The sequence below is a fragment of the Camelus bactrianus genome, chromosome 22 (genome assembly GCF_048773025.1).
Source record: "Camelus bactrianus isolate YW-2024 breed Bactrian camel chromosome 22, ASM4877302v1, whole genome shotgun sequence".
NCBI classification, from domain to species: Eukaryota; Metazoa; Chordata; class Mammalia; order Artiodactyla; family Camelidae; genus Camelus; species Camelus bactrianus.
In genome coordinates this window covers 31,595,003-31,620,659 of record NC_133560.1, presented here as the reverse complement: position 1 = coordinate 31,620,659, position 25,657 = coordinate 31,595,003, and the positions used below count along the sequence as shown (strand labels likewise).

The following is a 25,657-nucleotide window of genomic DNA, read 5'->3' as shown; positions in this document are numbered from 1 at the left end:
TCCTTCGCCTATATTCACTCCGTAAACCCTCCCAGCAGTCCTAGGAGGTGGGGAAGTGAGGCTCAGAGAGGTTAAGAAGCAGACCCAAGGTTACACAGCACACTTAGAGAAAAGCTGGCCCCCAGAGCCCTGATGGTTCCCGGAGTCTTCGTGTTGGTTCCACCTTGGCTCATTTATCTCACTGTTTTCATGCTAAATGGATGCACGGTCATTGTAAACGGTGGGCAAAGGCCTGTGAGGGGGAAGGCAGCCCCCCCCGCCCCCCCCCGAGGCTGGGGCATGTCCTGCCCCATCTTTCTCCAGCACTCATCCAAGGCTGTTTCCCGTTACACCCCTGGTGACTGAGCACCTGCTGGGCAGGTTTGTAAGACAGCAAAACCTAAGAGGTTTGGAAGAATCTCTCTCTCTGCCCCCCACCCCCGCCCCACTGAGTAAGTGGGTTTGGGGCCTGAGGGCGCGTGTTCTTCTCAGAACATGTTGGTGGAAACAGGTCCTGCCTCAGTCCTGGTTGGTAGGGTCCACATGGTGACACATGTAGTGTGAAGAACTCTGTCTACCCTAGGAACCGAGGGGGTGGCAGGGGACGGAGTTGGCGGTAACCTCTGTAACCCTGGGGAGCTCCACCTCTAGCCCTGTTCAGGACTCACCCTGAACCCCAACCTAGGCATCCAGCTGCCCACCCAGCATTCCCCACTGTCACCTCCTGGGCACCGTTCACGTCCGCGTGCCCTTCCAGGGGCTCAGCTTGCAGACGGGGACCCTGATGCCTGTCATCCCACATCCTGTCCAGTGGCAATCCTGTCATCTCCTCTTCAAGATCCATCCAAGAATCCACCCGGTTCTCAACCTGGTCGAGCCTCCGCCATGTCCCTGGGGGTCCTAGGTCAGTTCAGCCTCTTCTGGACTCCAAGCCCTCCCCCTCCCCTGCCATTGGCCTCCTTCATCCGTTCCCCACCTGGCAGCCCCAGTGGCCCTCACACACATAAACTGAGGTGACTCCTCTCCTGCTCTAAACTCCGCTGTGGCTCCCCAGTGCCCTTTGTTCTCCCTACTCCCTCCATTATCCCCCTCTCACTCAGGCCTGTTGGTGCGGCAGAGCTGTGGGTCAGATGAAATTCCTTAAGCCTCGTCCACCCGGCTCGGAAGACCAGCAGCTTCTCTCATTATGATTCCTCCTCATACAGGCCTGCCTCAGTCCCACCGCCGGCCTTTGGAGCTTGCAGGGCCGGCCACCTGGCCGCTCTTTGCAGATACTCCCGCAGATGGTCTCAGGACCCTCCTCCGGCTGCCGGCTGCAGGCTGCAGAGACGTCAGCCCCTCGGAGCGGCCCCCCCGACCTCCCCCGGTCAGTTGTCCCCGTCCGCGCCCCCTTTGGCCCGGGAGCTGGGAGGGGCGGGATTGGTGGCGGCCTCGGCGGGGTCCCAGGCCGGCGCCCAGACCGCCTGGGCCTGAGAGTCGGCCCGGCACGGAGACGGAATGAATGAGTCTGGGAGGCCCTGGGACACGGCGCCGGCCGGGCCGGAGGTTCCGGCGGGACCGGCGGGCCGGCGCGCGGTGACCGCGGCGCTGCGGCGGCGGCGGCGGCGGCGGCGGCGGCGGCCGGCAGGAGGCGCAGCGCGGGAGCCGGCGGGAGGCGGGGAGCCGGCGGGAGGGGGCGAGAGCGAAGCGCGGCGGCGGCGGCGGCGGCGGCGGCGGCGGCGGCGCGCGCGCCCAGCCCACCCCCCCGCGCCCGCCGCCGCGCGGACAATAAACAGCCGCGCGCGGGGCGATGCCCGCGCCGGTGCCGCCGCCCCCGCGCCGCGCAGCCCCGGCCGCCAGGCCTTAGCCCGCCCGCCGCCGGCCCTCCCCGCGCGCCCCCGCGCGCCCCGCGCCCGCCCCCGCCCGGCCTCGCGGACCCACGGACCTCGGCGGGGAAATGGAGTGAGTAGGCGCGCTCCGGCCGGGGGCGCCCCGGAGGGAGCCTGAGACCCCCACCCCCCCACCCACGGCCCACCCCCGGGCCGTCGCGGTCCTCGCGTGGGGAGGTGGGTGGCGAGGGGCTTCCGGGACCCCTACTCGGCTGGGGAGGGACACGGGCTGCGCAGTGCCCGCTCGGAGGCCACCCCCTACCCCGCCCTGGCGGCCCACGGGCTAATGGGGACTCGGGAGGCAGCGGCTGGGGGCAGCCCGGGACGCGCGCAGGGTGGGGGTGGGTGCTGTGTCTCTGCCCGCGCCCCAGGGCGGGCCGCGGCCTTCGTCCACCTGTGGGCCCCCAAGCGGGCTCCCTGGGGCCAGGGGGCGACCCCTCCCCATGGCACCGCCGGCTTTGAGCTCACTCCCCCACCCCCAACATGAGCTCGCTGCTCCCTGCTGCCTGGACGCGGGCACCGGCCAGTCCTGCCTTGCCTGACTGCCCTCACCCTGGGCCTCAAGTGCTGTTTGGGGCCCCTGCTAAGGCCGGAGGTCCAGACACCCCAGGTGCCGAGTTCTGTGGAGCCAGGGAGCTTTTCTCCAGGCTTCGGGGTCTGGGTTGGGTGTGAGACCAGAGGTCCTGTACTTTCTGATAGGGGAGCTTGGGTCTCATCCCCTCCTAGGAAAAGTGTCCCCAAGGTGGGGCCCCAAATGGTGTAGCCAAGAGCTGGCTGGCCTGGGTGTGAGCTGGGTGGGCGGCCTGGGTCTAGGGGTCTGGTGAGGAGCTGCTGGGTGGCAGCAGATTCCTGCAGGAGCAGGTGCCCAGTGAGTGTGAGTGGTCATTTCAGACAGAAGTCCTCTGTTCCTGGCATCAGGGAGTCCTCCATGCCCCCACTCCCACAGGTGGGCGCTGGGGGGTTGTGGGGTGTGTTTTTGTACACAGGGGTGGAGAAGGGGTGTCTGGTGTCCCAGCAGCCCGCCTGCCCTGTCCCGGGGCCAGCGGCTGCCCCACTCTGGGCTAGGTCCCCACCCAGCCCGAGGCCCAGACACGGAGGTCCAGCCAGCCCACCCTGCCTGGCTGCCCTGCTCACCCCGCTGGATGTGTTGTCTGAGCCCTCAACTTTCCTCCAGGGATTCACCCGTGACCGCCACACCCGCAGCAGGGTGGGAGCTACCGCCTCCTGCCCTCGCCGGGAAGGAGACACCCATGTCCTCTGCTTCTGAAAGCCAGACAAAGGCCCAGCCCGCTTTCCCCACCCAGCCCGGGAGCCCAGCCAGGGGCTCAGGGGAGCCAGGGCCCAGACCTGTCTGCAACATTCCCCCCACTTGTTTATCTGCTCTGCTCCCCGGGCCCAAGGGGAGCCTCTGGGCCTCCTGACAGCAGGCCCTGGGCAGGGTGTGGCTGTGGGGAGGGGGGCTGCCTCCAGGGAGGAGGGGTGAAGAGGGAGGAAACACCCACCCAGAGCAGAGGAATGAGATGTTCTGGATGGGCCCCATTGTTTCCTTTCCCGCCGTCCCTTTCATTTTCAGTAGGGCTACAGAAGCCCAGAGAGGGGCCACCGCTGCCCCCAGGTCCCAAAGCACAGGGAGGGCCCACGGAGCTTGCCGCCCTATCGCAGGCCTTCTTGGCCTCGGGTCAGATACAGCGCCATGCGCCCCCCACTAGGTGGATCACTGGCTTTTCTGGGTGCAGACGTGCAGCAGGACTTGGTGTTAACCACCCGAACAGTCCTGCGAGGGAGCCGTCCCCTTGGGTTGGCGAAGGGTGGGGTGGCTCCATCTGGTGCCTCCCTGCGTGAGCACCTGCCCCTGGCTCCTCGTCCTCTTCCACGAAGGCAGAGCCAGCTCCAGGCACGGAGGCAATGGCTCCTGGAACGTAATCATTCACCTCCTTCCGTTTCCATGGATTCTGCTGTCAGAGTCACGGGAGATGGTGGCGGTTTGTGGTGGTGCTGGAAAGTTTCTTTTAAAGATAAATTGAAGAATTTGACAACATTTCATTGATTTCAGGATTAAACTAATTTTCGTGAATTTAAGAATGTAAGGAGTTAGCAAAAACTAGCCAAGAACTAAGCAGTGGGGTGGTGGGAGGTGGGTGGTGATGTAAAGCTGGGACAAGGATGGGGCAGGGCGAAGGATGAGACACTGGGCGGGGGTCCGGAGCCAGATGCACATCCGACTGAGGGGGTCGCTGTGCGGCCCCAGGTGAGGGGTGCGGTGCTGCTCCTCTGGGAGCCTCAGGCTTTGGCTAGTAAAGATACTTAAGCTGGGAGCAGCTGTTCTCAGGTGCCAAGGTCCTCATCTGGGGTGAGGGCAAGTCTCGGATGCTGGGACGGGAGCAGGGGAGCAGAGTTGGGTCAGGACCCTCCCAGATTCCTTCTCGCCCTGAGGTCTGGACCTTTTCAAGGAGAAAGTCTCCTCTGAGTGCTAACGAGGTCCCACTTGCTAATCTCCCTTTTTAATGAGGAGCAGAACCGGTTAAAAGGCGACTGTATCCAGTGATAATTGAATTTAATAAGTTTTTACTTTCATTGTGTCTTTTTTTTTTTTTTTAATGTTTTCCCTCTGATGTTTGTGGCAGTGGCTTCTGGTCTTCATAGTCTTGGTAACAATGTAACATTTCCTAGTACAAAGGAGTTTGATTCAAACAGAGTGAATCTGAAGAGCAGGGACACGCAGGGAGCGCTGGAGATGGTGGCAGGAAAACAGGAAGTTGGTTTGAGAAGTGCAAGCATCGTTGATTTCCCAGTCATTGAGTGAGCACTTGCTGTATACTAGGCTCTGTTCTGAGGGCTCTGTCCATATGACCGTGATTGTTTCTTACAGCAGCCCTGTGAGGGGGGGAAACTGAGGCACAGAGTGGTGATAGAACGTTCCTGGGGCCACGCAGCAGGAAAGTAGTGGTGCTGGGGTTTTCTCCTGGGGTATCCTTTTAGCTGCCAGGGGAGGGGAGCTTTGTACCTTCCCAGGTCCCAGGGGCTGTGAGCTGGAGGGTGCTCCTGGGTGTCCTGACATTGGCTTTTCAGCCTGGGTGGTCTGCTGGGCCACACAGCAGGTGGCCTTTGTTGCAGTCTGGGTTCCTGGGGGCACCTGCCCGTGCTTCCCCTCCCAGGGACCCCTTCTGTGACTGCTGATTTGGAAGTGGGGCATGGAGAGGGGGTGTCCTGACTCCCCTTCTCTGGGCCTCACTTTTCTTGTCTGGTGAATGGAGACAGAGCCCACCCAGCCCCCTCCTAGACAGGGTGCCACGAGGGGCAGGGCAGGTGCCTTACAATTGGACCCTGTGAGTACCACCTGCAAAGATCTGCTCCAGCCCCGTGGTGAGGCCCATCCTCAAGGGCCTCGTATTTTGATGCAGGGAAACAGGCTGATTTTCTTACAAAACATCACATCACCTTTCTGGAGTCTGCAACCCTATTCCTTCCATCCTTTCTCTATCTGGGAAGCCTGTTGTCTGTTCATTTAAGAAATACTCCCTGCTGACCATTTCGGCCCTGTGCAGGATCAGAGGGGCCTGAAGGAGCCCGTTGGAGGGGTCTTCTTTGAGATGTGAGGAAGGTTTCCTGGTCCATTCTGCCATGGACCTTTTCTGCAAAAGATATTTCAGGGTTTACTCAGGCAGGCAGAAGGGCATACCTGGTGGAGAGTCAGGCCCATGCAAAGGCCTAGAGGTGGGAAGTGTTGAGAGAGGGGTGCATTCTTTGATCTGTGCTCTGGGGATTGGGTCCTCCCGGGCCTGTGGTGCCCAGCTGGGGATTCACAGGGAGCCATGGGTGGTGTCTGAGCAAGAGGGGAGTGAGGTTCCAACTCAGGCACCAGAAAGAGGGGCAGCTGAGGGCCCAGAGTAGGGAGAAGCAAGTCAGGGCTCAGCCTGGATGGGGCAGTGGGGGTAGTTTGGGGAGAAGTGTGGGAGCTGGGAGGACCACCCCCCACCAGCTGGGGTACACACAGGACCCACCCCCACCGGACAACCACCCCCACCCCACATCTGGGTGGGTGCAGATCAGACTTCAGAACTTGGCAGTGGTTGGAGCTGCCTGCAAGGATGATGGCCTGGTCAAGGAGAGATAGCCCAGTCCCTAGATGTGCTGGGAGGCCCAGTGGCCCTGCTCCAGAAGGGTCTTGGGGCAGAATGAGATGGCTGAGTAGTGGTCTTGGTGCCTGAGCGTGCAGGCTTGGGCTGGGGTGCCTGTCTCCAAGGGTTTCAAGCAGGAACCCAGGGCAAGTCAGAGCCCATTGCTGGGACAGCCTAGGCTGGGCTAGGAATTGGGAAGGGTTGCCCAGGCCAGGCCCTGTGGTGGGCAAGACAGGTGAGGACCACCGTGAGAGCAACCTGGACAGAAGGGTCATGGTGGGACAGAGACAGGCCTGGGGGCCCAGCTGGGAGAGCAGGGTGGGAGTGGGGACAGCAGACTTGGAAGGCCCTTCCAGTTACACCTGTCAGGGAGCAGCCAGGTGATGCCCTGGTCAGTCTGTGTTCAAATCCTTCTGACCTGGAGAGTCTCAGGGCAGGGCCAGCAGGACCTTACGATGCCCCACAGGGTGGGCAGGACCCCAGCTCTGACTCCAGCATGGCCCTTGGTGAGAGAGTCAGTATTTCTGCTATATATATGTATGTATTTATTTATTCTTAACCAGCTTTTTTGAGATATTCACACACCACACAATCCTCCTGTTTAAAGTATACAATTCAGTAGTTTTCAGTACATTCACAGAGTTGTATAACCATCACTTCTATCCAGTTCAAGAACATTCCATCACCCCCTGAAAAAAACCCATCCCCATCAGCAGTCACTCCCCACTCACTTCCCCCAGCCCCTGACAACCAGGAACCCCCTCCCTGTGTCTGGGGACTGGCCTGTTCTGGACGCCTCACATCCATGGACTCACACACTGTCCTTCTGTGTCTGCTTCTCTCCCTGAGCACCATGCTCTCAGGGTTGGTCCACGTGGGAGCAGGTGTCATTGTGCCTGATGTTCCCCTTTGTGGATGGATACATTGTGTTTGTCCATCCCTCACCTGATGGGCATTCTGGTTGCTTTATGTATTTATTTATAAGTCACTTTCAGGGTGGTTGAGGCTTGTCTCTTGTCCTCTACTGGATGTGGGGAGCCCAGGTCCTGTTTTAGATAAATTTAACATTTTCTTTAAAGAGAAAAAAAAAAAAAAAAGGAAGCAATTACAGGATAAATGGTCCATGGAGGGTGGCAGGAGTGTGATAAGGATTGGGGAACCTTTGAGGGGCCCTCTTGAGAAATGGAAGGACCCTAATTGACTCGCTGGTCTATTGAACATTTATTGAGTACCTCCTGTGTACCTAGTGTCGGGGACATGGCAGGAACAAAAAGAGACCGTTACTGTCCTCAAGGGGAAATAAACAAAATAAGTAACATGATCAGGTGTTTCCTGGTGGTGAGGGCTGGCAGGGGTGGGGATGGAGGGCATGGAGGTGCTGAGGCTAATTGGGGGGGGGGTGTCAGAGGAGGCCTGAGTGAAGAGGTGATATCTGAAGACAGGCCTGAGGGAGTTAGTGAGCCCGTGGAGACCTGGAAGAGAGTGCACCAGGCAGGGAACACAGTCAGTGCAAAGGCTCCGAGGTGGCATGGCATGGTGCTGGGATGTTTGAGGTGGCTGGAGCAGAGTGAGGGGTGGGGAAGGACAGTGGGTGTCTTGGGCTGGTCTCTGCAGCTAAAGCCAGAGAAGGCCCAGGGCAGGGCCAGCTCCTCCCCTCCCCATCCCAGGTTAATGGACAACAGTTTTGCTCTCTTGGGTCTGTGGCCTGCTCTCTCGGTCTCCACCATGGGGGTGACATCTCTCAGCTTTGAACCTTCTAGAAAGTCCATGTCTCATGGGCTGCTTACCTCACCAGTAACAGTAGTAATCCTAGAGGCTCACCTGTGCTGAGTGCTGAGGGGCTTTGAGAAAGAGTAATTCCTTCCTGATGAGGAGAGGAGACCCAGGAAGGCTTCCTGGAAGAGGCAGCTGTGTTTGAGCTGAGCCTGGAGGTGGAGGAAAGAAAGGGGAAGGCAAGAAACTGATGAAGGGTGAGGGGCAAGCCCCTGGGGCTTCTGTGGTGGGCTGAGAGGTGGAGGAAGTGTCTGGAGGGGGAAGGTGCTGGTGGGTCAGGAGGGACAAAGTCCCCACAGGGAGCTGGAAAGCAGCCTCCCCTAACTCCAGCCTCCATCCAGTGAGGGAAGGGGCCCCTGGGCTCCCTCTCACCTCCCCCTCCCCGCGCCCCGTGTGACTCTGCCTCCCCCCACACACAGCCATGGCCAAGGTCGTTGTCAGCTGTTTCCTTTCAATTAGTGCAGGAATGTTCCAGCTCTGGGCTCTGCGCCTGCCTGGGCCGGGACCCCCTCATTCCGGCTGGAGCTGCCCCAGCGGGGCGTGGACTCTGGAAAGACAAGCGCGACACCCCCACCCGCCTCCCACCTCCGGCTCCGGCCCCTCCTGCCCGCTGGGTGACCTTGGGCCAGTTGCATAACCTCTCTGGGCCTTTAAAACATAAACGCCCGCAAAGCTAAGGCCTCGCTGGGTTTGGGTCTCATTAGCTCATCTCCTGGAGCCGGATTATCTCACGCGCTTGAAGCCGACGCCCTCGAGCCGCCCACAAGGCTGCTCGAGCCCAGAATTTGCTCCATGTGCCGTAAAAAATAACCGCGCAAGAACCAGACGCCTGCGCGCAGAAGGTGGGCGTCCTGGCGGAGGGCAAGTCTCTCCACCAGCAGCTGCGAGCTGTGGCCCATCGCGCAGCGGAGCCAAGGGAGGGCTCAGAGACGCAAGTGACTTGCCCGGGTCACACAGCCAGCGGGGAAAACTGACCCGCTGCTCTAACCCCTCCCCAGTGCGTTTTAGCCAAAACTCAGCTTCTCTGCCCAGCTTCTAAGATTTTTTGTAATCTGGCCCTGCTTCCCTGAGCGGAAGTGAGAGTCTCCACCATCCTGTTGACCATCCTGCACCCTCCAACCCCTGCTGCGCTCTGCCCCCCGCCAGACCTCCGGGAGACCCTGCACTCAGTGCGCTCCGGAGCCTGCCTGGGTCCAGGTCCTCGCTCCACCGTTCTGATGCTTCAGTTCATTCATTGATAAAACGGCCATAATGATCCCACGTGCCTCACAGGACCTTCAGGAGGTTGGAGGCTTAGCAAATATTTACAGGCCTCGCTCCTCCCCTGACTCAGTTTCCCCTTCTGTAAAGTGAGGGTGAGCCCCGCCCGCAGAAGATGGTGAGCTCTGGAGAGGATGTTCCTATTGTATCACTGTTTTATTAGGGCTCCATCGTCCTATTTTGTTCTATTTTTCGGATTTATGATGTTGAGCTTTATCTTGGCTTGACCTTGGCTGCCTGGCGCCAAGGGTGGGTCCAGACCCTTCCTGGATAGAAGCCCCTCCTTGGGCGCAGCCCTGAAACCAGAAAGGGGATCCCCCTCCCCCCGCAGTGGGGGGGGTGGGGTAGACCCCATTACCCAACCAAATCCCACCCTATTTAGGCAGCCCCTGAGGCCTGGGGCAGGAATCCCCTCAGCCCCTCAGCCCCCCAGCGCTGGGCCGGGGGCGGGAGATGCTCCGCGCCAGCCCCACCCCCGCGAGCCCGCTGGGCCTCGGCGTTGCCGTGGAGATGGCGCGGTTACCAGGGCAACCGCCTCCCGCGGGCCCCGCCATCCATCACCCGAGGCTGCTGCGGCCGCCCGGGGCGGGGCCGGGTGCGACGGCTTTGGCGCCCCCAGGCCTGAGCCCCTTAGGCTGTGACAGCATCACCGGTGGAAAGGGATGGATGTTCTCTTCCTGAGCCGGCCCTCACCTCTCTGTGCCCGCCTGACCTTCCTCTGCCCTGGCTTGGCCCAGCAGGGACTGGCGAGCCCCGCGAGGACACTGCCCTCCTTGTCTCCAAGCCTGCCGAGCTGACCTCACCGCCATCCCTATGTCCCCGTGTCTAGCCTGAACCGCCACCTGGCCGCCAGAATGGGGACCCAACATTAGGTGGCTTGGTCCCTCTGCCTGCCGTGGCCCTGTTTGCCTTGGGGTCTCAGCTGTTCTGCCCCCTCCCCCAACTCTGCCTCCTTCCTGGGTGGGTCCCTGGAGGCCACACTAGAGCTGGGAGAAGGGAAGCCCTATGGTGTGGCCTGGAGCTGGGCAGAAATCCCAGCTCTGCTACTTTCTAGCTGTGTGACTTAAGGCAAGTGACTCACCCTCTCTGGGCCTTGGTTTCCAGCTATGGGAAGAGCATATCAGGCCGAGGGAACAAGTGCAAAGGCCCTGAGGTAGGAGTAGGTTTGGTGCAGTTTGGGCACATCCCGGAGGTCCTGGTGGCTGGAACAGAGTGAACAAGAGGAAGAGCCGAGGGCACCAGGGCAGAGAAGTGGATGGAGGCTGGGCAACCCTGGCCTTGTGGCTTCTTTCAAGGGGTGATGGGGGCCAGGGGGGCTTGAGAGCCAGAGAGTGACTGGTTCAGATTCTTGTTTTGAGAAGCTGCCTCTGGTCGTGGGCTGTCAGGGGACAGGGTGGTGGTGAGTAATGGTAGAGGCCTAGGGTGAGGTGAGACAGGTGGGGTTTTCAAGAAGAGAGGGGGTGGGCTGATGTGGGGAACACAGGGGGTGGCCCCCTGCCCAAGTCACCCAGGGTGACTGGGCAGACCTAGAAATCCAGCAGATCTGGCCCTTTAGGAAGGGCAGCTGAGCCATCTAGCTGGATCAAGCCTTTCTTGAACTCCACCCAGCTGAACCTAGCTTCCCTGAGGAAGGAGAGGGGGAAGCTGCAGAGGGTGTGGCTGATACTGCTGGGCCCCTGGGAGGCACAGAGGGGCAGGTGCCTCCTGACAGGAAAGGAGGTGCTGGGTGGGGTCACCTCGCTGGGGCATGGGAGCCAGATGACTTCACAGGCCTCAGCGAGGCCAGGAAACTGAACCTGAGTGGGGCGGACGGATGGGGCACTGCAGCCACAGGATAGATGTCCACTGAGTAGCTGCCTGGCAGGGCAGGGGCTTGGGTTGGGGTAGACACAGTATGTGACTTTGGGCCTACTTCCCTTCTGACCCACAGCAGGAGGAGGGCATAACAGGGAGGGTTTAGATGGGGTGTGCAGGTGGGGTGTGCAGATGGGGAACCGAGGCCAAGGAGGGCAGAGGGTCTTTGGAGGCCCCGGGGTGGCTCCAGACCCTGAGACGAGGCCGAGGGGTGGGCGGGGTCTGAAGGACAGTCTGTGATTTCAGTCCCTGTGAAGATAAGGGGCTTGGGGCAGATGGGAGGGTCTAGCTCCCCCCGTGAGACTAGGCCTCCCATCAGCGCCTCCCAGAGTGGCCCTGTGATCACTGGGATTTGAGGCAGGCAATCTGGAAGCCCCCCACTTGGGCTCAAGAACCCTGCCCTCCCCCCATTTTTGCATTGTCACAGAGGCCCTGGAACCATGAGGTGACTATTAAGCCCATTGCAAAGACTGTTCCAGGCTTGATTGGCGGGAGCATTTCACTCTACACCTACTGTGTGCAGCTCCAGGGACCCACCAGCGACCAGGAAGGGAGGGCCCAGGTGGAGAGGGGGTGCAGGAGAGGGGGGAGGGGCCTAGATGACTCATCCTCCAGGTCCTGGACCCCCTGCTGGCCCCTGTGCCCCACTGGAAGGCCCCAGATCCTCACAGCATGAAGCCCTGTCCCTTTAAGCGCACCTGGCAATACTGACATTTATCCAGCTCCTACTGCATACCAGCTTAAGGCTGAACTGCCTTACATGGGCTCTCAAAAGACATTGACTGGGTGAGAAAGGGAGTTTGGGTTTGAATTTCAAGGGTTGGGAGGTGGGGCTGGCGGGTCCTTCCTCCTCCAAGTGTCCTTCCCAGGGCTGGAGAATGCTTGGTGGGAGGCTGAGGAGGGGTCTGTCTTGATCGGTCTCTCCATCTGGGCAGAAAGGTGATGCAGCTCTTCCTGAGACACTCTTCTCCAGGCTTTGATTCCTGGGGAACTCCTATGCATCCTTCAGAGCCCAGCCTCCAGTGCTCTTTCTTCCCCAAACACTTCTCGGGTCTCTAGATGGAGCCTCACCTCTCCTGTCTCTTGCCCTCTCCCGGATTTATTGGGAAGATTTATCAGGAGAATTAATGAGATTGGATGGATGGAGAGACTGGTGCTGCCTCTGAGGTGGTGGGGAAGGGTCCCACCTGACAGAAGGGAAACTGAGGAGTTCACCCAGCTCAAAGACAAGGGTGGAGATTCAAACCAGATCTGCCGAAAGCAGGGGTAGGTTGGATCCTCGGCCTGACCTTCTCTGTCCCCGCAGGGTCCTGGTGGCAGAGACAACATCCCAGCAGGAGCGGCTTCAGGCCATTGCAGTGAGTTCTCCCCAGTCCCTGAGACAGTGTGGCCAGTGCGGGGAGGCTGGGGAAACCTGGGGTCTCAGGGGCTCCCCACACCCAACCTGGGGCCCCAGGTACTCAGAACCAGGGCGTGGCGAGGGAAACTTGAGTGCCTGAAGGCCTTTCCCACAAAACGGAAATGCAGAGACCCCTTAGTCCTCAGTGTGGATGCTTAGCCCAAAAGTCCTCTTTGACCCCCAGCACAGCCCACCTGCAGTGGGGAAACTGAGGCTGGAGAGCAGGTGGGGGCCCTGGGGGTCACGTGGCTGCCACTGACAGAAAAAGCGAAGTCCTCCTGGGCACAGGCCTGGGTAGTGGAGGCGGGGCGGGGGCTCCACGGCCCACGCCGCCCTGAGCGCCCATGCCGCCCGGTCAGGAGAAGCGGAGGAGGCAAGCAGAGATTGAGAGCAGGCGCCGGCAGCTGGAGGACGACCGGCGGCAGCTGCAGCACCTGAAGGTACGGGGCAGGCGTGCCCCTCGCAAAGCCAGTCTGGGCTTGAGGGGGACAGCAGTGCCCAGGGACCCCGGGCCTCGGCTGGATACAGGGGTTTGGGGGAGCAGGAAAGCTGGGGTGACCCTGACCCCGGGCCCCAACCTTACTCTGACCCCGACTGTGCCCCTGACTTTCACCTTGACTCCTGCTGCCCCAGTCCAAGGCGCTGCGGGAACGCTGGCTGCTGGAGGGGACGCCATCCTCCGCCTCTGAGGGGGACGAGGACATGAGGAGGCAGATGCAGGAGGATGAGCAGAAGGCACGGTTCCTTGAGGGCTCCATCTCCAGGTGGGCGGGGCTGCGGGACCTGCCCCCTGCCGGGTGCTGGGGCTGGGCCGAGGTGGGAGACCCTCAGTGCTCGGGGAACGCGTGGTGGGGGCAGGCCCCCTACCCGGGCCCCAGGGGCTGTGTGCGTCCCCTCCTCCCCTCGCCACCCGGCAGAGCAGGTGTGAGAGGGATGCACAGTCCAGGCGGGTCTCCCGTCTCTCGCGTCTCTGAGGATGGGAGCTGCCTGCCTCCCTGGGGGCTTCCTGGCGCCAGCCCAGCTGGCTCTTCCTGGCTCTAATGGAGGCCATGGAGGCCACGGAGGCCCAGGCAGCTGGGCCTGCAGGAAGCCGGGGGAGGGGGCAGGCTGGGGAAAGTGACCATCCCGTCTCCCTGGGCTGGGACAAAAGGCCCAGAGCAGTTTCCAGGCACGCAGGTGGGCAGACGGGAGGCCCAGGCTCAGTCCTGGGGCCGCGGGGTCAGGCGGAGGGAAGTGACAGCCAAAATTCCAAATGTCTGCTGGGCCAGGGAGGCCCAGAGATATGTGCCAGCCCTAGGCCCCACCATAGGCACCTCCAGATCCCATCCAGATGTGTCTGGTTTGGGAAAAAGTTGGGGACTGGCAGCTGGGGTCCCCACCTTGGCCTCAGCTTCCCCATGGGTAACCTGTGCGCCTGGAAGGAGATGGGGCTGCGCTGCATCTGGGAAAGACAGCAGGGACTGACCAGGCAGAGGGGCACTGGCAGGTGGGATGGAAGGTCGGTGGGAGTGACCAGCCACCGGGGCTGGGACAAGGTGGGCTCCTGGCCATCCCACCTGCTGGGTGCCTCCCTGGGCAGGGGGAGGGTCTCCCATATGCCCTACTGCATGGCTGGCTTCTGGGGGCCTTGGCTTTCTTCCTTTTGGGGCAACCCATTCCTCAGGTGATTCCATTACCTGCATTTTGCCCGCTCAGTGTTCCGGCCTGGATGCCTCCTCCAGGAAGCCCACCAGGCTGACCCTGCTGTATCCATCTTGCTGATCTGGGCTCACTGTGTTAGGGGCGGCAGACTCACTCCCCTCAGTCTGTCCTGAGCCTCCAGAGAGAATGCCCCCCTCACCCCCAGGCTGAGTGCCTTTAACACCTGCAGCCCAAAGCCTCAGGCCGGTGACACCTCGGTGGGAGTGAATATGCCAGTTTTGTTTTCACTGGGTGTACGGGCACCGTTATCTTCCAATACTTGGAAAGTGAAGTGATCTTTCCAGTTTCCCTGGAGAGAGAAAACCTCCTGTAAAGATAAATGTATCTGAGTGGAAAAAAAGGAGAATCTCTTGGTAGCAGACAGAGGGGTGAACCCCAGCCCCAGGGAAGGGACCCATGGACCCGCCAGCCCAGGTTCAGGCCCCGCCTCTGGCCCTTGCTGGCTGCCCACATTCTCTGTCATGCCTGTTTCCCTACATGTGAGCAGGAGTGAGGCAGCCCCCGGGGCTTTTAGCGAACATCCAAGGCCAGGGGGCCTTACCTCCTGCACCCTTCCCAGGTTGGAGAAGGAGATTGAGGAGCTGGAGAACCCCGATGCGCTGCCTGCCACCAAGGAGGGCACAGCAGCCCCGAGCCCAGCCCGCGCCCCGGCCCCAGCCCCGCCCCCGGCCCAGGAGGACCAGAAGGCAGAGGTGGTGCTGAATTCTCAGCAGGTAAGAGGTGATGGTTCCAGGGGTGCCACCCTGCTGGCCCCGCCCCAAAGATGTTCCAGCGCCTCCCCGTGGCTGTGGCCGGTGGCTCGAGCAGATGTTAAAGCCTTTGAATCCCAGCCTGGCCACCTCCCTGCCGTGTGCCCTGTGCACGGTGCTTTGCCTCCCTGGGCCTGTTTCCCCGCCCTCTGGGGGGTGTCACGGAAGTAAGTCAGTCAGTAGATGGCAGCGCTTCACTGGTAGAGAGTTTTCCCCAAATACCACCTGCTTCTTGTCATCCTTATGTTCCTCGAGCACAACAGGTGTCACCTGTCTAATCCTCAGGATGGCCTGCTCAGGTGGGAGCAGTGTTCCCATTTGGTGGAAGACAAAAACTGAGGCCCAGAGAGGTTGAGAGACTGTCTTAAGGCCACACAGCTGAAGAACGGTCTTTCTTGGGCTCAGCCATGGATTCTGGGGTCTGGCGTCTGTACCAGGCTCTGTTGAAACCGGACCCTAGAACTCTAGACCCAGAGCACATGTCCGCCACAGCATGTTAACACAAATTCTGGAGGCTCCCAACCCCCTTTGTTGTCTTTGGGACTCAGAGGGCCTGGGGGACCCACTTCCTCTCCCCTCACCCATCCTCGCTGTCCCAACCCCGGAGGGGCTTCAGCCAGGAGATGCCACCCCATCTCAGGGCAGGGCCACGGAAGCCAGCGTCCCTGTTTCTGTCCTGGTCCATCACCAACTGCTGTTTGAGGGCCTCGTTCTGGAGCCTGCAGACTGGCCCTCATTTCTTGTGTCGGCTTGGTTGTGGCAGACCAGGAGGACACAGACCCGGGCCCTGGCCTTCTTGGGCTGTGGTTGTGCAGGCAGATGCAGATGTATCAGGCCACGCCAACACAGGAAGGCAGTTGGACCTATTGTGGGGGAGCACAGGGCACTGTAGAGTTCCCAGTGAGGTGTCTGATTCATGGGAGGACTGGGCGCCCTTCCCAGAGAAGGTTTTGAAGGCTGAGCAGGAGTTTTCTAGTCAGGGACTCGAGGTGAGAGGGGGTTTCCAGTGAGGGTGATTGAGCACAGACTGGCTGGCATGGTCTTTTCCTTCGTGATGCGTGCCTCCTGTGAGGAGACAGATACTGACAGGGCGAGTACCATGGTCACCTGGGGGACAGCCACGGGATGGGGGGCGGGGAGCCACCTTTTGATTGGGATTGGGTGGTCAGGGAGCTGAGCAAGGAGCTGGCCAAGCAGAAATCCAGGAAGGGCCTTCCAAGTGGAAGGACATTGCACACAAAGGCCCTGGGACAGCAAGGAGGCCAGAGAGGCCAGAGGTGGGAGGCAGAGGGAGAGGCCAGTGGGCAGGGCTCTGCTGACCCAGGGCCTGGGGGTCACCAGGAAGGGTTGGACTTTGTTTCTGGAAATACTGGGAGCCGCAGGGACTTTTCTGGCTGTCACAGGCTAGAGCAGGGTTGAGGGTAGGTCCAGGAGGAGACGGCACCTGTGATGGGGTCACCGCTGAGCCAGGCCCTCCCCAGGCTCCTGCCCCCCGTGGAGGGGACCCTGGTGAGCGGGAGGGGGCCCTCCGCCACTCCTGACCCCTCTGCCTTCTTTCTTGCAGACACCGGTGGGCACGCCCAAAGGTATGTCGTCTGGAAGGGGCGGCCGGGCCCTAGCGCCCTCTGGTGGCCAGGGAAGGGGTGGCAGGCCAGGGGGTGCCTTCAAGGTGTTACTGTTGCTGATTAAGTAAAACAGTAGCACAGTGGTTCTGGCTGTCCTTGTCCTCAGCAGCTTTGAGCCTGGCCCAGTGCCCAACATGGTCATTTAACGTAATTTTCATAACATCCCTGGGCTGGAGTTTCTGCAGCACCCGTTACAGATGAGGGCTCAGCCCCGACCTGAGGCTCTGGGTCCAGGTGGGGTGCCCCCACCCCCGCCCCAGGGAGCCACACCCACCTGCTCTGAGCTCCTGGGCAGGTGGGTGGGCCTCGGTTTTCACATCTGTAAGATGGGGCCTGTGGGGGGTGAGAAATCACAGTCCTGGCTGTCCGGGAGACCCTGCCCCATTTAAAAGGACAAAGGTCTCACACACACAGACGTGGAAGACCACCATCCAGGAAACAAAGAAAAAAGCTCAAAGTTTGAACTCTGGGATCCATTTTATGCCCCTCATAAGTTTATTGCAGGTATATAAATATACACATTTGCAAGTATTTCCCATGGATACATGACATTTAAATATATACATTTAGTCATAAGTTTATTAAATGTAATACTAAGTTATTAAGTATGTAAAATTCTACAGCATAAGCTATATATTAAAATATATACTAAACATGTCTATTTCTGTGTCTAAAGCATGGAAGGGGAGCCACCAGCCAGGATTGGAGGTGGCAGCCAGAGCGCCTTGGGCCTGATTTGTCATGTGTTAATTATTCACAAGAAGAGAGTGTCTGCTTGTCTTACTGTGGAATTAAAAATTAATAATTAAGAAAAAATCCATGCAGGCCTCTCAGGGATCTTGTGAAAACTATTTGGACCAAGAGATGTACAATGAATGGGCTGTGGGGCTGGAGTGTGTTTTCTTTTTAGGGAGGGAGTCTGTGTGTGTCTGGGGGTTCTGGGCATGCGCACCTGTGTGGAGGGTCTGGGTGTATGCATGTTTAGGGGGAGGGGCCAGGTATCTGGGCAGGTGTGTGGGAGGGTTATCTGGGTGCCTGGGAGTCATTTACACATGTCTGGGAGTGTCCAGGAGTCTGGGGGTAGGGGAGACTGTGTGATCTCTCCTCTGACCTCTGTCTTTCCATCCTTTGCCCCCGAGCAGAGAAGAGAATCTCCAACACCCCCATGAGGATGGTCGAAGGCTCCACCATGATGAAGGCAGGTGGGTTGGCCCTGGGGCTCAGACCTGTGTCCAGCCACCATCCTAGGCCGAGTGGCAGCCCTGGGGGGCCTGGCAGGCCAGGGTGAGGTCGGGTGCAGCAGCACTTGGTGAGCGCTGTGGTTATGGGGGCTGCGGCTAGACCAAGGCCACAGCTCTGAGCCTGGGCAGGGCCTGGGTGCCCCCTCAGCTTTGGCACCTCCGTCACAAGCTGGCCCAGCTTCCCCGAGAAGATGGGCCCCCTCGCATGGCGGCTCTGACCTGACACCCCTCATGGCTTCCATCCCCTTAACCTCGTCGCTCGCTCCTGGGCTCGGTGGGAGCGGCACACGCTCACACACGCCTGCACTCGCTCCCTGCAAACCCCTCCTTCACCACCCTCAGGCTGCCTTTGGGGAGGGAGGGAGTGCCCGTCCCTGGGGGTTACCAAGCAGGGAAGAGTTAGGGTTAGCACTCAGAGTTCTACAAGGTCAGGGTTCAAATCCCTGCTTGATCACATAATCTGGAGGGGTGGGATTGCAGAGCCGTCTTGCCCAGGGCCCAGCACAGACCCCAGTCTGAGTGACAAGTCACAACAAACAGCAGAGCCTTGTTGCTGCCGCCGTTCTTACTAGACTAAGTTTGGAGGCATGAAACCCGGGAGGGGAGTGAAGACCAGGATGTGACCGCATGTGGGGAGGGAGAGGAAGCCCAGGGTGAGGAAGAGGGTGCAGGGGTGTTGCCCCAAGAGGAGGGAGGTGGAGGGTAGCATTTCCCAGAGAAGGAGGGGCACCTGCAGGGCGTCAGTGCCTGTTTGAGTAGCCCTGGCCAGCACTGAGTCAGATGCCCTCACCTGTCCCTTCAGCCAGGGACCTCGTGCAGTACACAGCCTGCCTAACTGTACGTCTGACAGTGGGGTCTTAGGCTGTGTAGAGACGTGGTTTTAAATAACAGTCACTCGCTCATTCACTTAGCAGATGCTTGTTGAGCACCTGCTGTGTGCCCAGCATGAGGGGTGCAGCCTGAGCAAACCCATGTTCTGATGGGACGACAACCTGTACGGTTTCCTTATGGAGAAGAGAAGGGAGAGCACGGTGGAGGGGTGGGGAACCTAACTTAGGAGGTGACATTTGAGCAAGGACCCAAAGGAAGTGAGGGAGCAAGGCATGCAGACATCTGGGGCGAGGGCACACCAGGCGGGGGGTACCACCAGTGCCAAGGCGGAGTCGGGACTGTCTGTCAGGTGGGAGGAACCGCGGGGAAGCCCGTGTTGTTTGGGGGGGAATAAGTGATGGGGAGAGAGGAAGGCAGTGAGGACGAGGAGGTGACCGGGTGGGTCAGGCCACGCAGGGCCCGGAGGTGCGGGAGACTCGGACAGGGTCGCGGGAGCCCTGGAGGCCGGTGGGCCGAGCAAGGACGCGCCCCGTCGGTGCTCACCGGCGCCCTCTGGTGGCGATAGGGAGAACAGGCTGTGGGCAGGGCTGGGAGACCGGGTCAGAGGGGACCGCCTGTCCCGGAGGGGCCGGGTGGGGGGAAGGGATGGTGAGAAGGTGGGGAGGAATAGTGCGGGCAAGCGCTTCCCCCCACCAGCAGGGACTGCAGAGGGACGAGCGGTGAGTGGTCGGGTCTGGGTGTCGTGAAGGCAGCGCCCACAGGGTTTGCAGATGGACAGCGGAGGGGCTGGGGGTGGGGGCGGTGAGACAGGAGGGAGAACGGACACGTCTGTGAGAATGCGCCGGTCAGGGGGGCTCTTGGGCGTGGTGGTGGAGGGGGAGGGGTGGGAGCTGGGGGCCAGGGGCTCACTGCTAGGCCCCGTGTGGTGTTCGTGGTGACGATTTCTGCAGAGCGAGGGCAGATGCTGGAGGTTGATCTCTGGCCCTAGCTGATAAGGACCTCATTCAGTTCAGGAGGGAATCATCCCGTCTTCCCCGTGGAGTGGTCGACTTAGACGTGCAGCGCAGAGCGCGAGCGGGCGGGCAGGCCTGGATGCTGGGCGCACAGGCTTGAGACTCGTGTTCAAATCATGGCTGGAGTGGGCAAGGCATGCCTCTCCAACTGACTGGACTCTAAGGCTTTGCAGACCGAGTGGGGCTGCCAGGGGGCCTCGGAGGCCGAGCAGAGCGATTCAGACCCCACGCCCGCGGCACTCGGGAGCCATGGACGGGCGCTGAGCTGGGGAGGGCCGCATTGAGGGCACCCGCTGCTTGGCTCTGCGCTGCCGGCTCCCCTCCCTGGCTTGGCTGCACCCCGGTGGGGGGCACGTGGGCAGGTGGGCCGCAGCGTAACCGGTGCCTCTCGTGCCAGCCATGTACTCGGTGGAGATCACGGTGGAGAAGGACAAGGTGACCGGGGAGACGCGGGTGCTGTCCAGCGCCACCGTGCTCCCCCGGGAGCGCCTCCCTCAGGGCGTCAAGGTCTACGAGGACGAGACCAAAGGTACGCGCCCCTCTCCCGCCTGGCCAGCGCGGACCCACGCTGGTTTGATGGGGCACCGTCCAGGGCCGGGTCTCATCCCACAGCCCACGGACCTGCGGCCCAGCCTCCCTCCATCTGGGAAACTACCTAGGGGCCTGGCCAGCGCTAGCTGGGCTGCAGGGGCAAATCCTGAGCCAGAGGCACTCAGTCCTGGGAACTTCCCAGCCAGCCAGCCCTTCAATCCCAACCTCACAGATTACTCATTTAAATAATTACTGTTGTGATAAAGACTCCAAAAAAAAAAAAAAACAAAAACACCCAGAGATGCAGAGAGGGCCAAGACAGGATCCAGCAGGGCAGGGAGGGGACAGGGAAGGCTCCACAGAGGAGGTGAACAGATACACAGTGGGTGTGGGTACCAGCAAACCTGGGTGAGGACAGCACATGCAAAGGCCCTGAGGTGGGATAGAGTTTGCTGGGCTTCGGGAGGGGGTGGCGAGAAGAGCCCTTGGGGCTGATGCAGAGTGGTGGGGTGGGGACAGAGGCCTTGACAAGGGTGGCAAGGGCCTTGGTGCTGAGGTCTAATCTGGTTTTTAGAGTCCCCTCTTCCAGTGAGGAGACACATGCACAAGGAAGGTGGAGACGGGAGGAGAGGGCAGCCCTGGGGAGAAGTTCCAAAGTGCCTGCCTCTCTCCCCACTTCCTCTCTCTGTCTCTCTCAATGTAATTCACGTAAGGTAAAATCCACTTTTTTAAACTAAGGAAAACTTTCCTTTAAACCGTGCAGTCCATCAGTATTTAGATGGTCTCATAAACATTGTGGCATTTAAACTTTTGTTTATTTCTGGCATGGCCTGTAGGTTAGTATTCTGTCTATTCTGGGCAATATTCACAGTGATGCTAGAAAAAGGAATGAACCCACCTTAGTAAAGACAGTGTGTTAAGAAGACATTAAAAGGACATTTGGAATCAAGGCAAGTATTGGCCTTCTTCAAGACATGGGGTCCCCAGCACTGATCCCCTGAGTCAGGTGTAAAATTAACACAGCTCAGCTTTAGGGTCCATTAGTGAGTCCAGGAGTGCCACCCTCATGAGAAGATGGAAGACGAAGGGAGAAGATGCAGGACCCCCACCCAATTCAGTGGGTTTTGAAATATTCACCATGTTGTACACCCTCACTATCTGGTTCCAGAATATTTTTCTTCCCCAAGTAGAAACTGCATCCTTTCCCGTCCCCATCATGGTAACCTTGAACCCACACTCCATCTCTGTGGACTGGCCTGTTCTGGACGTCTCACATCACTGGACTCACACACTGTGTGCCTTGTGTGTCTGGTTCTCACTGAGCATCGGTCCTCCAGGTCCATCCACATGGTAGCCAGTGCCAGTGCTTCTCTCTTTTTCACGGCTGAGTGAAATTCCCGTGTGAGGATGGACCACATTTTGTTTATCCAGGCATCAGCTGATAGACATTTAGGATGTTTCTACTTTTCGGTTTTGTGCTATACAGGTTTTTGTGTGGGCGTATGTTTTCATTTCTCTTGGTTAATACCTAGGAGTCGAATTGCTGAGTCATGGTGACTCTATGTTTAACCATTTGAGGAACTTCTGGGGTGTTTCTGCAGCGGCTGTACCATTTTCCTTTCCCACCAGCCATGCATGAGGGTTTCGATTTCTCCACATCCTCAACAACCCTTGTTATTGAACATTTAAAAGTTATTATTATTATTATTATTGTCGTCCTGGTGGGGTTGAAGTGATACCTCGTTGTGGTTTTGATTTCCAAAGAGGTTGTTCAGGCCTCTGGGATGTCCAGAATGCTACTAGAGGGGTCCTGTCACAGCCCAGCCCTGTTGTGGTTTGGGGCTGTTGACCCAGGTGGAATCCTGGCTCCAGCTCTCACCAGCTATGTGGTTCTGGGCAAGTCCCAACTGCCCCAATGACAGCACAGGGCCAAGGGGCAGAGGATCCCTGTGCTCACAGAATGTCCTCACCTTGGCCACTGAGCCCAGCCTGGCCTAACCCCTAGGGATTCAGGACCTGACCAGACTGGCCTCTGGTTGCTTAGCAGTGGGAAAGTGATCCGTTTCCATGGCAGCCAAGGGCTCAGATTCCTACGCTGGGGCAGTGGCCAGTGGGAAATACCTAGCTTGATTCTTTGTGACCCAGGCACAACCACACCTGGGCCTCCAGTTCAAAGTCACCACAAGGCCTTGAAGCGTGGGCACCCCTCTCCAGGGATATGGAAACTGAGAGTGGAAAGCACTTTCTTTCTGGGCAGAAGCCAGAAGCCGGAGCCCTGACCCTTGGCCCGGGAGGAGATGAGTCCCTGGGGCACCTGGTGTGTCTCTCCCTCCCTCCCTCCCTCCCTAAGCAACTGGGAAGCAGTGTTTCTAGAAGGAGTTAGCCAGGCTGTGATCTGGGGCTGGCGTTGGACTGTGGCCGGGACTCCTCCCAGGTGCTGAAGTCCAGTCCTTAGAGACTGCAGTTCAGCTTAGAAAATGACAACTCAGAGAGACACAGATGACAAAAGCTGGAGAGATTTGGAAAATACTGCTTAACAAGTTTGATTGCATGTATAAAACTCTGCCCAATCGAGAATGCACATTATTTTCGTAAACACAATGAGAGCATTTTCAGAAAGTGACTATGTCCTGTTATGAAGTTTATATCTTACGTCTGTGTTCCTGGACCACAGAGCCCCACTCTCCTCAAGTTAGAAACACTCTTCTAAATAAATCTTGACTTAAAGAAGCAATCAATCAAAATATCAAAATGGAAATTATAAACTACACTTGAAAGACAATGACATACAGTAATCCATGAGCTGCAGCCAAAGCAGAATTCAGAGGAAAAGGTATAGCCTTCAGGATGCTTACTAGAAAACAAAGACTGGGTGGATGAACCAAAGTTTAACTGAAGGTTATCTACATGAACTCAATGGGGGGAGGGGGTCAGAACCCCTGCAACTCCTTGTCTACATGAACTCAATGGGGGGGGTCAGAACCCCTGCAACTCCTTGTCTATATGAACTCAATGGGGGGGGTCAGAACCCCTGCAACTCCTTGTCTATATGAACTCAATGGGGGGGGGGGGTCAGAACCCCTGCAACTCCTTGTCTACATGAACTCAATGGGGGGGGTCAGAACCCCTGCAACTCCTCACGCAGGGAAATGTGTGTAGACTGGGAGAAAGAGCAGGGCCCAGCCCAGGCCAGCTGTGTGACCTTGGGCTAGTTACTTCCCTTCTGTGAACTCCATTGTCACCATCTTTGCAACAGCAAAAAAACAGACCTACTTTGCAGGGCGATCAGGTGGGTGCCAGTTGGCTGGGGAATATGAAGACGCTTCAAGATGCAAGACAATGAAAAATGAGCTCATTTTTTCCTTCTTGGTTCCTATAAATTCTCCTCTGTGCATCAGTTTGTCTGCATCCGCAGATCCCAATAGGAGTTCTAATTGTCGATCAGTTCTAAAGGTGCAATTTAGTTTATGATTTTCCTTTTGCCGAGGGATGGCTCTCAGCCCTACCAGCCTTTCCCTTCTGTCTGGGAACCAACTCATTCTCTCTCTCTCTCTCTCTCTCTCTCTCTCTCTCTCTCTCTCTCTTCCTCTTCCCCACCCCGCCTCCCCCTGCCAGTGGTCCATGCTGTGGATGGCACTGCGGAGAATGGGATCCACCCCCTGAGCTCCTCTGAGGTGGACGAACTCATCCACAAGGCAGACGAGGTCACGCTGAGCGAAGCGGGGTCCGCGGCAGGGCCAGTGGAGCCCCGGGGACCACCGTCGGAGGAGGCCATCCGGACCACGCCCTCCAGGCGGGAGATCACGGGAGTTCAGGCCCAGCCGGGAGAGGCCATGCCGGGCATCCAGCCCGGCCAGGAGCCCCCAGTCACCATGATCTTCATGGGTTACCAGAGCGTGGAGGATGAGGCCGAGACCCAGAAGGTGCTGGGCTTGCAGGACACCGTCACCGCGGAGCTGGTGGTCATCGAAGACGCAGCCGAGCCCAAGGAGCCTGCCCCGCCCAACGGCAGTGCGGCCGAGCCCCCCGCCACTGAGGGCTCCAGAGAGGAGAACCAGGTCGGGCCTGAGGCCCCCGCCAGTGACGCCCAGGACCTCGACATGAAGAAGCAGCGCTGTAAATGCTGCTCCATCATGTGAACCGCCCGGCCCCCCAGACCCCGGCCCTGCCTCTGCACCGGACACCCACAGCCTGGCCCTCACAGCGCCCGCCCGCCCTCCACCCGCAGTCATGGGCCCAGGACGCGCTGTGTCGTCACGTGTTCCTCCTGAGTTGTCTTTCACTGGAAAGAGAGGGTCAGGGGTCCCCCGTCCCGTCACCACACCCCACACCCCTAAACCACTGAGCCGTGCACCCATGCCTGGTAGGAGAAACACGGACGTTCCCGCTTCTCCCTGCACGAGGGCGCCTCACGTGGCGGCAGCTCCACAAGGTGGCTCTAACCCACAGCGGTCCTGGCCGATGTGACCCGCGGCCTCCACACAGCCCCAGGCCAAGCTGCCACCTCTGGGCCTCCTGCCTGTGCCTTCCTGCCACCTCCAATGAGGTCCCTGAGGGGACACCCTGCCAGAGAGGGACCTGGGGAGCCAGGGGTTCCGGGGGACTGCTCTGTCCCCACTCAGCCTCTGAAAGTGGAGGCCGAGGCACTGGGTCTGGATCTTGGGCAGTCGGGGTGAGGCTGTGCCTCTCTAGGGAGACCAGGCTCGAAGTCTTAGAATGGAGCACGGGCCCCTCGGGACACCCCCAGCCTCATGTGCCCCTCCCCCCACACACTCTTTGGCGCAGCCAGCAGATGATGGAACCTGGGAAGGGGAGCCCTGGGGATACGCCTCCCATTCGGGAAGGGTGTGACCCCTGTGTCGTCTTCTGGCCAGGCCAGGCCAGGGGTCTTTGAGCTGCCTCCTGTACAAGGCAGGGCCACGTGAGCCCTTTCTTGTCCTGAGCTCCCATCCCCACTGGGCCCTCCTTCCTCCTGGTGCTAATTTGGGGACCTTGGGGGGGCTGCCCCCGGCCCCTTCTCCAGCCTGCCTGGACCAGGATCCTGGGTCTCCCCAACCATAGCCCAGAGATCAGGCCCACCGCCAGCTCTGCTGGGCTTGGCGCATTCTGGGCAGTGGAGGGGGACTTAGCCCAGGGCAGGGAGCATCCCCTGGTTTGCAGCTGGAGACCGCCATTTGCTGCCCAGCCTGATGTGCGCCTGCCCCCCTCACTGGAAGGGGTGAGGGGCAAGGGGCTCCCCTCCTGGGAGCAGCTGACACCCAGAGATGTACACACATCTCCCTGGTTGCAGCCACACTCGTCCCCAGAGGCACATTCATGCACGTGCTCACAGCCCCTCTCGTGTGGGCTGTGGACAAACAGGCCCCATCACAGCCCCTCCCCCAGGAGACTGCAGCCCGGTGCCCAGGGCACAGGCTGCTCCTGCCTCAGGAGGGTGGGTGCAGGGGCTGCCCTGGACCACAGCCTGGGTCCCCATCTCAGCTCTGCCCCTGGTGGCTGAGAGGAGAGACCCTCTCTGAGGCGACCCTGGGCAGTGGCCGTGGAATACCCCCCCTACTCGAGTCCACCCGAGTCCTCGAGCTGTGAGCCTCCGCTGAAGTGCCCTTGCCACCCCTCTGCTTTCGATGTGTGATGAGGCCCCGATGTTCTTGACTTTCCCAGAGAAGCAAATAAACAGTGTGAACAGCCCCAGGACCTGGAGTTCTTGGGTTTCAC

The 25,657-nt window shown here is 59.6% G+C and overlaps 1 protein-coding gene across 4 annotated transcripts; it reads left to right on the top strand.

The window, feature by feature from the left end:
• The first annotated feature begins 1,247 nt into the window (after nt 1–1,247).
• On the top strand, nt 1,248–25,630 carry PALM (paralemmin). 4 transcript variants are annotated; one of them, XM_045504227.2, is made up of 9 exons: nt 1,248–1,345; nt 12,159–12,210; nt 12,611–12,691; nt 12,885–13,015; nt 14,512–14,665; nt 16,266–16,287; nt 17,469–17,528; nt 19,809–19,940; nt 23,558–25,630. In XM_045504227.2, the coding sequence occupies exons 1-9, from the start codon at nt 1,263–1,265 to the stop codon at nt 24,079–24,081; spliced, it is 1,239 nt and encodes a 412-aa protein (XP_045360183.2). In that variant the 5' UTR covers nt 1,248–1,262; the 3' UTR covers nt 24,082–25,630. The 4 variants fall into 4 exon arrangements, with proteins under 4 accessions (XP_045360183.2, XP_074207490.1, XP_074207489.1 ...); XM_074351388.1 differs by lacking the exon at nt 1,248–1,345 and adding an exon at nt 1,798–1,920; XM_010966613.3 differs by lacking the exon at nt 1,248–1,345 and adding an exon at nt 10,992–11,638.
• The last annotated feature ends 27 nt before the right edge of the window (nt 25,631–25,657 follow it).